The 16,316-nt window shown below is 34.2% G+C and overlaps 1 protein-coding gene across 1 annotated transcript in view; it reads right to left on the reverse strand.

Moving 5' to 3' along the window:
* Nucleotides 1-270: 270 nt before the first annotated feature.
* The window catches only part of LOC110662163 (insulin-degrading enzyme-like 1, peroxisomal), a 55,998-nt gene continuing 39,952 nt past the window's right edge, over nt 271-16,316 (reverse strand). Inside the window, exons 19-26 of the mRNA XM_058143857.1 lie at nt 5,519-5,623; nt 4,407-4,608; nt 4,114-4,322; nt 2,457-2,581; nt 2,324-2,375; nt 2,163-2,249; nt 941-1,063; nt 271-776 (exon numbers count right to left, since the gene is read on the reverse strand). Coding sequence (XP_057999840.1) covers nt 525-776; nt 941-1,063; nt 2,163-2,249; nt 2,324-2,375; nt 2,457-2,581; nt 4,114-4,322; nt 4,407-4,608; nt 5,519-5,623 — 1,155 coding nt within the window. The 3' untranslated portion in view covers nt 271-524. The remainder of the gene's footprint in view (nt 777-940; nt 1,064-2,162; nt 2,250-2,323; nt 2,376-2,456; nt 2,582-4,113; nt 4,323-4,406; nt 4,609-5,518; nt 5,624-16,316) is intronic.

The raw sequence follows: 16,316 nt of genomic DNA on the forward strand, positions 1-16,316 counted from the left end.
TAATTTTTATTTAAGAAATTCGAATCTGTTTAACAATTTTTTTTCAGATATTTTTATTTTATATGTATACATTAGAATAATATCATTTTCTATCCTCCCATGCAGTCTTTCTCGATACTTCAATAATACGGTAACTACTCAATGCAGAGTGAGGGAAAAAAAATAAAATAAATGGAAAAAAGAAAAAAGAAGCTTAGGCTAATCAACCTTCTACATTAAATTTTACCATATAGCTCTTATCCGATTGATGAACATTTAGACAAAAATGTATTAGTCTGAAACAAGAGCAAATACAATATGTAATCTCTCTCATGTTGTAATACGAAGCAATTATTACAAATCGAGAATTGGGATTCATGATTGTGTCCTAAGCAGGAACCATCATTCCAGTACTTAAAAAAATCACCTCAATTAATGCTTGTTTTCCTGATATATTCTTGTCACTATTTTCACTTCACTTGAAATGGAGAAGCTTATACATCATTTTTTTTTTCAGTTTAAAAGTTGGAAAACAGTTTCAATACTTACAACTTTGTACGACCAGCACATCCTTTGAAGGAACTGTAAAGAGGTTGTGATCTTCTGAAACTAAAAATATCATCTATCTGAACCTTGTTCGGCTTAGCTTCCTCACTTTTATCTGACATGTACTCAAGTGAATGTAGGCTCCCATAAACGCGTATGCTCAATGTCCTCTTCTGAGGTGCGCCAATTCTTATATATTCGTTGAAAAAATCAATAAATTCTTGTTTTGTAAGCTCCTCTAGTGCTGCAACCTGTATTAATGTCATCCATAAGGGCAAAGTTGCATCGTGCTCTAGGATTTTGGGATTAATTGTGTATCGGTTGGGGAGTTGTACTCCACCAGCTTCTAAAAGTTCCACAGATTTGTAATTGTTTGAATTATGGAAGTGTTTCAAAGCAATTATGATACTCATACCTCACATTCTTTGCGGTCAAACTTGAAAGTCCCAATAACAATCTCATGCCAATAAAATCCAGATTCTTCCCATAAATTCTTGTGCTTCTCAAGTTTCATATCAATCAATGCCTTAACATTACTCTGCACAACAGCCAGTTTATTAGTTATTTTACAATGAAAGGTGGCAATGGGCAATCCTTTCAAAATCTAAACTTTGCTGATGACTAACCAAAAAGTCCAATTGGAAATATGAAGTCTCGAAACAAATAGATTATAAACAAATAATAATGATATTAATTAGGGCCTGTTTGGCATTGCTGTTGAAACTGCTGTTGAGAAAATCACCTTTTTAAATATACTAGTTAGAGAGTGTTAAAAAATAATTAAAAATTAAATTTGATCAGTTTTAGTCATAAGAACACTAAAATAACAAAACAACTTTTTCTAAACTGCTTTTCTCAACAGCATCTAAAATGGTGCTTTTATTTAGAAATTTAGAAAAGCAGTTTCAGGCTTTGAAACTCAATACCAAACAGGGCCTTAATTGTTAGTATCACTGTTGCTATGTATAGGATACTGTAATTAATAGCCAAAACTCTGCACAACATGCAAACTATCTTATGACAAGTGAATTCAATGACCAAACTAATATGCTGAAGTGTTTTATTGACAAGCTAGTAATCACTTCATTTTCAAGCAACAAGAACTTCTGACTGTTTGTAGAACAGTTAAAATGAATTGGACAACCAGTACTTCAACTTCAACCATTAATTTTCTCGAGTATCATTTAGGTTACTAATATGAGACTGTTAAAGATGGATACTTTAATGGTTGTGATACTGTTAATTCAGCAGCCTACAAAACAATTATTACTACATGGTAACTACTTGCACAGTAAACATAGCAATTAAGAGAAATTTTTAGTTGTCTTCACACTAGTAGCATATTGTCTAATATCGTGCAGAGGTGGGTTCAAGATCATGTTCACGTCCATGGTCATGAATATTTTGGATTTATATCAAAATATATTCAAGTAAACTCAAATTAGTCATTAATTAATTTATCTTTAAACTAGGTTATATCATGTTGTGTTTAGGCTATGCATTTTTTTTTATGTCATAATTTGATCTCTCAATGAATTTTTGCTGTGTTCAGATAGTATGATTAAGTACTTCAAGATGAAGTCCAAATAAATATGCAGAAAAAAAAGTGGCCATTAACTACTCATCTCTGATCTCACCTTGAACTCCTCATCAGTCATCTCATAAATTTTATTTTCAAACAACTTGAGGAATGTCTCGACTCTCAAATCAATATACCCCGGATCCTGTCCAGTTCACCAAGATCAATTTAGACTACGGCCGAAATTCACAAAAAAAAAAAAAAAAAATTGCCACATACCTTTACTGTAGATTGAACAACAAACTGTACTCCATGAATACCATAATCGTTCCTACATAGTTTGATAAGTTCAACTGTATTATATGTATCTGAAGTTTAATAAAATGTTTGCGGAAAATATAATTTTACATACCTCCGTGTGAGGTAAGTAATGTACCCAAGTTGTTCAACTGTTCTCAGCTGATGGAAGGCTGCTTGCTTTGCAATAAGAGTAAAAAGCTGAAGTTTCACATTCAGCATGAATTCATCTTGATGGACCTAGATAATTCAATTAATGGATTCAGCAACTGCATCATCTCTCCACCAAAAATAAAATTTTTCTTTAGTCAAATCAAATGGCCTGGCAAAGGTCATAGCTCATAGGAATAAATGAATTCAGAGCAATGGATTCAGAAAAAGCAAGCAGCTTCACTCTAGGCTTTTTTTAACTGCTCCCCATTTTCAAATTCAAGAAGAGCGGGCCATGTAGAGAATGTCCAGATATATATGGTATAAAGAGAAGAAAAGAATTCAAAAGAACAGGGAATTTCTTCCATTTAGGCTCTGACCAGACGAAGACATTGTTGAAAAATTTTCCACTTCTCCCCTTTAAACTCTACTGAATAACGTCTCAACCAAAACAGTTCTCTTTCCATCAAGTACCATTGAATATTTCACCCTCTAAAGGACAGGACCAAAATAAACGAGAATGAGTCCTTGAGCTTTTAACATAACACTAATTCTCAAATTAGGTTTTATGGTCAATGGCAATTGACGCTTTAATCCCACCATCATGATACTAGCAAAATCTGAACTGAACATCCCAGCAAATGGTAGAACCATCAAAACCAATAAGGCATTCAAATTTTAGTGAGGAAAGGAAGAAAAGAGAAGGTCTGATCAATAATATTTGAGTATGATGAATCATATGCATTAGAAATTATGAAAACATGTGTGCTATTACTTTTGTTTTGGCAATTTCAAGTTTAGGCTCCTACTGAAGTTGAGAAGTACTTTGTGCATAAGTTCCATACAACCTAAAAAATTAGCAAAGATATAAATTGTGAAAATGTAGTTAAGTAACAATATTGTTAGTTATATGGCTTGAAAGTTGGATAGGTCTTCATAGACTCGATTTGTGACCTGACCCAAAAGTTTTGTGTTGCTACCCAAATGGAATATTTTGTGAGGTATGTGACGGTGGCGAAGTTTGCCCCGTGATATGGATCAGTATAAATAATGTATTTTTTGCCTATTGCGGCAATATTGTGATAAATTTAGGAAATACAATGGATTAGAGTTTGAAAATTCTGAGTGATTTTATCTTACTTTTTTTTTTTCATCATAGTGAAACTTTTTCCATCATATTGCCCGTGGACATAAATTTTATGGTCAAACTACATAAATCTCGTATCCATTTTCTTATCTTTTCTATACTGTGTGCAATTGTGTCTACCTTATATTTTTTTTCCTTAGATTTGCATTCTTGTTTATTAAAATATTATATTTGTAGGATACTAAAGAAGCATCAAGAATGCAACATTTGTTAAAACACAGATCTCTATAAGATACTTAAAATTTTCTTTTTATGTCAAAGTAATTAATAAGAAAAAGGAAAGGACAAAAAAGTGATAGGAAAAAAGGAGAGGTAGAGGAAGTAAAAATGGTGATAATAATAATAAAAAAAAGACTTCCTTATAACGTCTTCATAAAATTTATTTAGAATAACATCTCAAATAAACAAAATGGTTGCGGGTAAGGATAAAAAAAAATGTAACCTGGTAACCAGAGTTATTAACATGTGTAGTTACCTGAATATAATGTACCAGGGCAGAGTTCTCGTTGCTTGGATTTAAACCTTGGATGGGGTAGACATAACTCATATCCCTTTCAAGCTTGACAACCCTGTTAGTCAAATGCTGGGATGGGAATAAAGGTTGGCAAATGGGGTTTGGACCCTTGAAGAAAACATCTTCAACATATTGAATTATGGACTCTGCCTCACTGCATTCAATGTTACCTGAAATTAAATAAGATTAAATAAATCAAGGCAAGAATCATAGTAATCCTATAACTTTCAAGAAAGTAATCAAGACTGAAAAACCTGATATGTAGCACTCTAGGAATGCCCTTGAGAGCATCACTGGAGTAAACTTTGTAAGATCTTCAGCTTCAAGATTAGGAAGAAGTTCTAGTTTTTCCATCCATGGCCATTTCTGGTCACACAGTACCAATGAGCAATAGAATGTAGCTTGCTCGTTGGGTTGTTGAAACTTGCAATTTTCATATTCCTTTCTTAACTTTTCCTGATAAATAATATGTACTGTCAGAACAAATTTCATCACTGATTAGCTTTTCACATCTTAGTCTGTGTTGAACTGTTGATGAATGTGCTACCTATACAGGCACCCAAACACAAATGTCCGTCTTCTCTTTTTGAAGGAAGAAAGAGATCCTGGTCTCATAATACCGGCACAAGCTTTGGGCATAACTTGGAAGACATGAGACACAAACGCATACACATATTTTGATATTTAAATAGGATTACACCTAAGGTTAGGAATTATTACATGCTTAGATTAACATATTATATTAGTTAGTCCTTTTCTTAATCCTTCTCAATATTGTCCTAAAGCCATGCACTTTTAGTCCATTCAAATTTATCCCCTTCGGTCCAAATTTTACGTGTAGTATAGATTAGATGTGGCTTGGTTTCAAGTTGAAAGAAGGAGGCTAATTAACATGGGTGAGGCACATTTATATGATCAAATAAACAAATTTTTTCTTATCCCAATTATGTGAACTTTCAAGTTTCAAGTGGCTAACTTATCCACTATTCCCACTTTATGTGCAGCCAATTCTGGCTTCTGTGGGAAAGAGAACATCACCATGGATCCCTGACAATTCAAGACATATTATAAGAAGAATACTCTAAAATACAAACCAGAGGGTAGAAAAAGAATTTTGCAGATATTGCACCTTTTGTTTGGCTAAATATAAACTTTAAAATTCTACAAGGACGAAGAGGAGAGAGAAAGAGAGAGAGGGAGAGAAGGGGAGTTTGTTGGGGGGGGGGGGGGGTGGTGCGTGGGGATGAGGCGCGGGTTCTAAGACCTCAAAATCAGTTTAGTGCAGAAGAATGTTTAAAGCAAGTTCAGAAGATACTTATGTAAAAAAGTTGAAAGCATTTGAGGAACAAGTATACTTCGTTAATACCTTAATCACAGCAAACCTGTTGGGATTTACATAAAATTTTGCAATTTTTCCAATGACAGTTTCCAGCAAAGTCTTCAATTTGTGATTATAACCATTCACAGTCACCTGAAGGTGAAGGAAATTTAAAAGACAGTTAAAACATGCAAGTGGTGTCACATCACGCTGAGAGAGAAACAACAGCCAAATAACTATTAAGGATCTCATTGGAAGAAAAAAAACTTGTGATTTTGAACTTGTATTTCTAGCCCATTTCCTATGTATTGCAACATTGTAAAGGAAAGAAACAATGAAATACTGCAAAAGTAAGAAGAGATTCCTCCCGGTTAGTGCAAGTCATGTATTTTCAATTCCCTCCTAAATGGGAAAAAGCATCAAGTTATTATTTTGTATTTAGTAACTTAATCAACAATCTGCCAATTCATCAGTCTGTAGTTGGATATTTGTGTGTTTGTGTGTATGAGTATGTATATATGAAAGCCTTATTAATTTGTATAACATTTTATGTTAAAACGGAGACAATCTGTTTAACATGCTAATGAGAAGTGTACAAATTGATAGTTATTAAAGTCTGTATGCTGATGAATCAAGTATATATTAGATAAAACTGCCTTACTTCATTTATTCAATCTAGAAGTCTAATCGTTTCTTCTCTTCATTTTATTTCACCACCTGAAAGAACTACTTGGATCTTATGACAGGATAATGTCAAAGAAATGAGGAAAGTGGTGTAAATATTCAGTTTGTTCAATTAGGTTGACGAAATCAATAAAATAAATTGAAAATAAATGAATTGACAACGAGGTATTTGACAAGCAGAGGAAAATCCGTAAGCAAATTGTTAGAGATTTAGAAAGCTCAAAGCACCTGGAGAGAATCTTTTTCGATGGGCCTAATGAAAGAATACACTCATGGGCTCGACACCACATCTAACCCAAAACCTTAAAGCAATGGGTCTATGAGTAATTCCCACTTATATGTCTTTCACTAATCTCATCTTTTTTTGATGTGGGAATTCTACACTTGTATATTCTCAACAAGCTCCCCCTCAAGTGTGAATTTCTTCCATATTGGGCTTACTGGGCCTGCTCCCCCTCAAACGGGAGCCTTTTTTCTTAACTCAAGTATTACGGTGTCACCTAAGAGCCTCAATTACTCCAACAAACCCACTCGAGTATGCACCTCTAAGAGCCACGCTAGAGCCATCACGCGTACCAAAAGTTCCCACTTCATCGGTCTCCTCTTCTCCAGAAAAGTGTCTTCCTACACCATTGGGCCTACTAGGAGCCTCCTAACTCTTCCATCCATGTGTCAAAGCACCACTGGAATCACTAAACACTGTTTCCATACTCGTCCCTTGCTGAACCATTGACTCTTATACTACTTGTTAGAGATTTGGAGAGCCCAAAGCGCCTAGGGAGAATCCTTTTAGATCGGTCTTATAAAAGAACACACTCATGGAGTTTGATGCCACATCCAACCCAAAACCTTAAGGCAATGGTTCTATGGGTCCTTCCCACTTATACATCTTTCACTCATCCCATCTTTTTTCGATGTGAGAATTTCACATTTGTATATTCTCAACAAAAATTAGTTGTGATTCATACTAAATCATGGATTAGGTATGGAAAGCTGTTCATTTTACTGATTAGGTGATCAACTAGCTAGAATTGCTTAAAGAAAATGATCGATTAACATAGGTTAATCTCATAGAAGCAAATGGATTGGATTTGTGTGATGATGTGTTGGAAATCCCTCGATTTTTGGAATACAGATTATTAGACATTAATTCTATTTTCTTGTTGTAATTAGTTTCCTATTTTTTAATTTCCTATTTAGGTCTGATTCTTTATATATAAATTGGGGTCTAGTATATCATTTTTTACCATTAAGAAATACATATGAAATTCCCTCAAATATCAATTTCTTTCATCATGGTATCAGAGTATTCGATTCATTAAGGCATGCTTTAGTACAACTATTCATGGATACAGTTCACATGCGCTGTTCATCAATACCGTTCACGGGGCACTACTCACTGGCACTGTTCACGGATATTGTTCATAGAACTTGGTTTTTCAACTTTTTTTTTTCAACTATTGCTCATGTGTGGCGCCTCTACCTAGCCTTTGTCCTTGACCTAATCACAAGCGAATATGTCTAAAACAGTGGATTACTATGAAGAAACAAATGATATTGCCATTTTTTCCAATAAAGAAGTTCAATTATTAAGATGCTTACTGTCTCGACTTGAATCTCAATATTCCATAGTTGTTTCTTTCAATTTTGTCAAATCAGGTAATTTTTTTCTTGTCAATCTTGATAAATCTTAATGGGTTATAGATTCTGTAGCAAACAAACATATGACTGGCTTTTCAAATAAATTCTCTACCTATTCTCCATGCTTGGGAAAAGAAAAGGTCCATATAGCGAATGATTCCTTTCCCACAATTTCTAGTACAGGTTGTATACATGCACTCTCAATATAAATCTCAATTCAGTTTTCATGTTCCTTACTTTCCTATTAATCTTTTATCTGTCAGTTCCGTTACCTGAGCCCTTGTTTGCAAAACTGAATTTTTTTCCTACTTATTGCATATTTTAAGATTTGACAACAGAAAAAACGATTGATAGTGGTAGATTGCAAGATGATCTGCATCTGTTAGATGACAGATGTGGTCCCTCAAATCCTGGAGCAAACCAGGCTTTGTTAGGAAAGTCTATGAGTGCTAATGAAGAGATTACCCAATAGCATAGGAGATTAATGCATTCACTTTTTTCTGCTTTTTAAACGTTATATCCTAATTTATTTAAGAATTGCAACTCCGATTTATTAGTTTGTGATTCTTGTGAATTTGCTAAACACAAAAGAGTCTTATCCTTCCATAAATAATAAAAGTTTGGTCCCTGTTATGACTATTCATTTCGAAGTGTGGAGACCCACTCAAACAGTTTCTTTATCTAATTATAAATGGTTTGTCACTTTTATTGACTATTGCAATAGGTTGATATGGGTATACTTGATGAAAGCAAAAAGTGAAGTGTTTTCTTGCTTTCAGCAATTTTACAAAATGATTTGCACACAATTTGATGCTAAGGTTAAAATTTTAAGAACTAATAATAGCAGAAAATATGTTAATTGCATTTTTCATGCTTATTTGGATTCAAATGATATAGTGCATCAAACGATTGTCAATACTAGTAAACAAAATGGAGTGTTTGAAAGAAAAAATAGACATTTATTGGAGATAGCTCGATTTCTTATGTTTATTACTGTTATAGGAAGTCAATCATATAATTGTGTAAATAATATTCTTTCTTAATTAGTTGGCATAATTAGTGAGATATCACCCCAATTAGAATACTTAATTATAGGATTCAGAATACTTAATTATAGAGTCCTTTGCATATAAATACCTTGTATCTCATTCAACAAAATACACAGAAAATATTAATTTCATGGTATCAAAGTCTTGTTAGAAAAGAATTTTTTTTTTTTATCAGAAGCGTCATTGTGGAGTTAGGTCACCATCTCAAGGTGAAATTTCATCTCTGCATGATACTTTCTCAAGAGTACTTCGTACTGAAGCTCCCCAATTCTCCCAATCTGTTAATAGTGCTCTTGTTAGTCGTACTGACAGTGGCAGGCAAAATCATAAAGGAGGCAGTAAAGGAAGGTATTGTGGCAATAGGGGTAACCAGCGCAGTGGGGAGGTTGCCCCTACTCGTGACTTAGGAGGAATTGAATGTTACTATTGCCATGTGCCAGGTCATACAAAAAGGTATTGTCCGAAACTTCAGAATAAGAACCCACGATCTCGGATGGCCAATATGGTAGTTGATGACTCTTCAGTAGCTCGTTCTGAGAAAATAGTTTTAGTATCCACTGAAGAATATGCACAGTTTTCACAGTATCAGGCCTCTCTAAAGTCCTCTAGTTCCCCAATCACTACAATAGCTGAGTCAGGTAAATCTACTACATGCCTTGTCTCCTCCAACTGGGTCATTAATTCTGGTGCTACAAACCACATTACAGGTAATTATAACATTTTATCTACATTTCAATCTCATCATCCTTCATCCTCTGTTGTTTTGGTCGATGGGTCCAAGTCTTGTATCATTGGTTCTGGCATTGCAAATCTCACACCATCCATTTTTGTATCATCTGTTTTGTGTCTACCCAAATTCGCCTTTAATTTACTCTCTGTCAGTAAACTTACTCGAGTTTTAAATTGTAGTGTCTCATTTTTTCCTGATCATTGCTTGTTTCAGGATCTTACGACGAAGCAGATTACGGCGAAGCAGATTTTTTTCCTGATCATTGCTTCATTCTGATGTGTGGGGTCCATGTCCTGTTATTTCAAACTCTAGATTCAAGTATTTTGTTACATTTATTGATGATTATTCTCGTATTATTTGGTTATTTTTAATGAAGAATCGTTCAGAATTATTCTCTTTTTTGTGCCTTTTGTGCTGAGATTCAAAATCAATTTAATATGTTTGTGCATATATTGAGAAGCGATAATGCTAAGGAATATCTTTCTGGCAATTTTCAAACCTATATGTCACAAAAAGGCATTCTTCATCAGACATCTTGTGTTGATACTCCATCCCAGAATGGAGTTGCTGAAAGAAAAAAATAGACATCTCCTTGAGGTAGCACGAACACTGCTTTTCAAATGAAAGTTCGTAAACAGTTTTGGGCTGATGCAGTTTCTACAGCTTGTTTCTTGATTAATCGTATTCCATCATCTGTCCTTAACCGTGACATTTCTTATACCATTTTGTTTCCTTCTAAATCTTTGTTTGCTATTAAACCTCGTATCTTTGGTAGTACTTATTTTGTGCGAGATGTTCGCCTACAGGTTACTAAACTAGATCCCAAGTCTCTAAGGTGCCTCTTCCTTGGATATTCTCGACTTCAAAAAGGGTACAGATATTTTTTTCCAATCTTTAATCGTTATATTGTGTCTACTGATGTTACCTTTTTTGAATCTACTCCATTCTTTCCTCCCTCACCTATTTATGAGAGTTCGGGGGAGGAAGATGATCTCTTAGTCTATTTTGTCCATCCAGTGTCAAGTCCTCACCCAGGTCCTCAGAATTCTCCTGCATCAGCACCGACTCAACCCCCTCGCCCACCTGTTGTTCATGTTTATTCTAGGAGATCGGAGACTCTTAACTCAGATCCTCCACCAGCTTCTTCGTCAGAAGATCCAATTCCATCCACTGCTCCTCAATCTAACTTAGATCTTCCCATTGCTCTTCGCAAAGGTAAACGTCAATGTACTTATCCTATCTCTTCCTTTGTATATTATGATCACTTGTCTCCATCATCTCGTTGTTTTATCAGTTCTCTAGATACTATTTATGTTCCTAAAACTGTTGCTGAGGCATTGTCCCATCCTGGCTGGCGTGTTGCAATGGAAGAGGAAATGGTGGCTTTAGATACTAATAGTACTTGGGAATTGGTACATCTGCCCCTGGATAAGAAAGCTATTGGATGTAAATGGGATTTTACAGTCAAAGTGAATCCCGATGGTATTGTGACTCGTCTCAAGGCTTGCCTTATTGCTAAAGGATATGCTCAGACTTATGGTACTGATTACTCTGACACTTTCTCTCCTGTTGCTAAACTAGCTTCTGTTCGCTTGTTTGTTTCCTTGGTAGCTAGATATGATTGGCCTTTACATCAGTTAGATATCAAAAATGCTTTCCTTCATGGTAATCTCCAGGAGGAAGTTTATATAGAGCAAACACCAGGTTTTGTTGCTTAGGGGGAGTTAGGCAAAGTTTGCAGGCTCCGAAAATCCATTTATAGCTTGAAACAGAGTCCTCGAGATTGGTTTGGCAGATTCAGTGAGGTAGTTCAGCAGTTTGGCATGAAGAAGAGCAAGTTCGATCATTTGGTGTTTTATAGACACTTTAAAGCTGGACTAATCTTACTTATAGTATATATTGATGATATTATTATTACTGAAAATGACTCTGCAGGCATTTCATCACTTAAGTCATTCCTTTAGACTTAGTTTTAAACGAAAGATTTGGGTTTGTTGAAATATGTCTTAGGCATTAAAGTTTCAAGGTGTAAGAAAGGCATCTTCTTATCTCAGAGGAAGTATGTCCTTGATTTATTGGCGGAAACAGGAAAAATAGGTGCCAAACCATGCAGTGCACCAATGACTCCAAATCTTCAGCTCACAGCAGGAGATGGTGAACTATTTGAAGACCCTGAGATGTATAGGAGATTGGTTAGCAAGCTTAATTATTTTACAGTGACTCGTCCGAATATTATATATTCAGTTAGTATTGTTAGTCAATTTATGTCCTCTCCTACTATTAACCATTGGGAAGCTTTGGGGCAAATTTTATGTTACTTGAAGGGTGCCTCAGGTCGTGGTCTCTCATATAACAATCATGGACACTTAAATATTGAGTGTTTTTCAGATGCAGATTGGACAGATTCAAAGATTGATAAGAGATCCATTACAGTATAGTGTATCTTTGTTGGAGGAAACTTAGTATCTTGGAGAAGTAAGAAACAGACTGTAGTTTCTCGTTCGAGTGCTGAATCAGAATATTGAGCTATGGCCCAAGCTGTGTGTGAAGTAATGTTAACATCAGTAATTGGAAGAAGTGGATTTTGAGACCTCATCTCCTGCCAAACTACGGTGTGATAATCAAGCTGCTCTCCATATCACCTCCAATCCAGTGTTTCATGAGCGTACTAAGAATTTGAAATTGATTGTCACTTCCTTCGAGAAAAGATTCAACAGAAGATCATTTCAACAGAGCATATCAAAAATGGGGAGCAGTTAGGAGATATCTTCACAAAGGCTTTGAATAGGGCTCGGGTTGACTACATTTGTAACAAGTTGGGCATGATTGATATCTATGCTCCAACTTGAGGGGGAGTGTTATAGGAAGTTAATCCTATAATTGTGTAAATAATATTCTTTCTTAATTAGTTAGCATAATTAGTGGGATATCACCCCAATTAGAATACTTAATTATAGGATTTCATAATACTTAATTACAGGATCCTTTGTATATAAATACCTTGTCTCTCATTCAACAAAATACACAGAAAATATTCATTTCAATTATGAATCTTCCTATACCTTATTGAGGGATGTAGTTCTTGCTACAACATATCTTATCTGTAGAATGTCTTTGAGAATATAGAACTTTAAGAGCCCTTTAGATGTTTTATGAAGTCATAATTCTTATACTATTCCCCCCAAAGATTTTTGAATGTATTTGTTTTGTCTACGAAACAAATGTTGGAAAGTTAGAACCTAGAGCTCTTAAATGTGTGTTTGTAGGATACTCTGGTACTCAAAAGGGCTTTACGTATTATCATTCTCCTACTAGAAAATATTCTATCAGTATGCATGTTACATTTAGAGAATATGATATTATTTTCCTATCAAGTCACCTATTTAGGAGGAGCATAAAAAGAAAAGAGGAAGAGGTCATTTTTCATAACGAGGCTATTAGGCTTTAGAGAGAGACCAACCACCTCCTCAAATGCTAGAAAAATTGAACAGATTGGATTTGAGAACCTACATTCATTAGAATAAGACAAATACAATCTGTTCGGTTTGAATCAGAACCGAACCGAAATTAGTTCGGTCAAAACCCAACCAAAACCGATTAAAATTGAAACTGATTTTGAACTGGACCGAAACCATCCTTCTGCGGTTTGGTTCAAGTTCATATTTTTCAAGAACCGTTGAACCGACGGTTTCGAACCGGACCGAACCGGCGATTTAAATACAAAAGAATTCAACAAATACCTCACCTTACTCCTAATTTATTTATATATATCATTAATTCTCTACACAATTATTCTCTACACTTTCTTTAATTCTTAATACTTTTTCAATTTCTCTCAAATTCTCAACACAATTATTCTCCACACTTTCTTTAATTATTAATACTTTTTTAATTTCTCTCAAATTCTCTAAACAATTATTTTCTACACTCTTTTTAATTCTCAATACTCTGTCAATTTTCATACTTTATTATTTTATATGCTCACTGAAATTTTCAATACCATCTCAATTACTCTGCTATTAGTTTATATTCTCTAATATCCTCTATTTTAATTTTTTTTCTCTTTTATACTTTTTTAATTATCAATTATCATATAATTTTTGTAAAAAAGCAAGCAATAGAACTAGAAATTTTGATTCCTCTAAATTCTAAAGGGATACATAGTCAAAATTAAGTTCATACACTTTTTTCTAATTTCTTTAAATAAAAATAATTTCATCTCTAATTTTTTAATCAAGTTCAAGTCTTTACTTATTAAATTTTTCTTGAAGATAAATTATTTTCATTCTTTTTTTTTCTTATTTTATTTTGATTGAAAGACTTTTAAGAAAAATTAAAATATTTTTACAAATATAACTTAAATTATGAATTATAAAATTTTTCTCTAATTTTTTTTTGTCTAAATCACTCTTAAACCGCTCCTAAATCGCTTCCAAACCGTCTTAAAACATCATTTTTTGAACCGTCCTTCAAACTATTAAAAACCAGGGTTCGAACTGGAACCAACAGTTCAGGAACCATCTTTTAAACCGTCCCCTAGCGGTTTGATTCAAGTTCATGATTTCATTGAACCTGAACTGGCAATTCCTGAACCGTGGCCACCCCTAAATACAGCCATTAAACTTGATACACCTGATCAACTAGCATCCCTGAAATCATTTCCTAAAGAATGTATTAAGTCTTCTTTAATTCTTGATGATCCTAATTATGTTTCTAAGTTTAATTCTAATTATACTATTAATGATCTCAATGTTTCCGTTGCTCTTAGAAAAGGAGTTAGGACTTGTACTAAGCATTCCATTTCTAATTTTATTTCCTATGACTCCTTGTCTCCTTCCTATAAAGGCTTTGTCTTTTTTATTTCTTCTGTTTTTATCCCACGGGGTTGGAAGGAAACATATTTTGATCCAAAATGGAAGGCAGTAATGGTAGAGAAGATGATAACTTTGTCAAAAAATGAGACATGGGATCCTAGTTCTTCTCTATTGGAAAAAAGATCAGTAGAATGCAAATGGGTGTTCATAACAAAACATAACACAAATAGGTCCATTGAAAGGTACAGGGCCGGGTTAGTGGCTAAAGGTTTCACTCAGACATATGGGGTAGATTATCAGGAGACTTTTACCCCCGTTGCAAAGATGAATACCACCAGAATTTTGTTGTTATGTGCAGCAAATCTTGAATGGGACTTACAACAATTTCATGTAAAAAATGTTTTCCTGCATGGAGATTTAGAGGAGGAGGTGTACATGGAAATTCCCCAAGGCTTTGATGATGATAGAACCAAAGGGAAAGTTTGCAGGCTAAAAGTCTTCGTATGGCTTGAAACAGTCACCTAGAACATAGTTTAACTGATTCAGTAAGGCCATGATCTCCTTTGGATACTATCAAAACAATGCAGATCATACTCTATTTATCAGACACTGTAGAGATAAGATCACGTCACTTATAGTTTATATTGATGACATAGTTATGGCAAGAGATGATAAGGAAGAGATTAGCCATCTCAAAGAACTCTTGGCCCAAGAGTTTAAGATTAAAGACTGGGTAGATTAAAGTACTTCCTTGGGATAGAGGTTGTCAAATCAGACAAAAGAATCTTCATTTCTCAAAGGAAGTATATTTTAGACCTCCTAAAAGAAACAAGCATGTTGGATTGTAAAGCTGCAAAATCTCTTATTGAAACTAATTATAAATTGCAAGCAGCAGTTGGGAAATTAGTTGACTTAAGAAGATATCAAAGGTTGATTGGGAGATTAATTTATTTCTGGTACACTGGACCAAAAATAGCTAATGTAGTGAGTCTAGTGAGTTAATATATTCATGATCCTTGAGCACCTCACTTAGAAGTTGTTTTCCTCATTTTGAGGTATCTAAAATCTACACCTGAAAAATGACTTCTTTTTCCAAAGCATGGTCATTCTAGATATTTCCAAAGCATGATCATTCTAGATAAAAGTCTTTATAAATGCAGATTGAGCTGGATCTCTTGATGCTACGAGGTTTACATCAGGTTATTGCACCTTTGTTGGTGGTAACCTAGTTATTTGGAGAAGCAAAAAATAAAACGTGACAGCTAGATCAAGTGTAAAAGCAGAATATAGGGCTATGGCACAAAGCATCTATGAGCTGTTGTGGTTGCAGAAATTGATGGAAGCGTTGAGATTGTCAGAGACCAATAGTTTATTTTTATTTTGTGATAACAAAGCTGCTATTAATATTGTCCACAATTCAATTCAACATGATAGGACTTAGCACATAGAGATTGATTGGCACTTCATAAAAGAAAAGATTGTAGATGGTTCATTGACTGTGACTTATGTGACTTCAAAGGAACAATTGGCTAATATTTTTACAAGGTTCTAAGCATCAAAGTATTCCACATTTTAGTTTGCAAGTTAGACATGTGTAATATCCATGTACCAACTTAAGGGAAAGCGTTGAAATCCTTTGATTTTAGGAATACATATTATTAGGCATTAATTGTATTTTCCTATTGTAATTAGCTTCCTAATTTTTAGATTTCTATTTAGGTCTAATTCTTTGTACATAAATAGGAGCCTTGTATATCATTTTTTACCATTAACAAATACAGAGAAAATGCCCTTAAATATCAGTTTCTTTCATCATGATGCTTCTATGAAGAGTGGGAGAAGGTAGTTGTGGTATCGTGATAAATAGGAAGAAATTGAAGATGTTTATAAATGGGTGACCTACCTTTCACAAGTTCAAAAAGAAAACA

Source organism: Hevea brasiliensis, chromosome 3 (genome assembly GCF_030052815.1).
Source record: "Hevea brasiliensis isolate MT/VB/25A 57/8 chromosome 3, ASM3005281v1, whole genome shotgun sequence".
In the NCBI taxonomy this organism is placed as follows: Eukaryota; Viridiplantae; Streptophyta; class Magnoliopsida; order Malpighiales; family Euphorbiaceae; genus Hevea; species Hevea brasiliensis.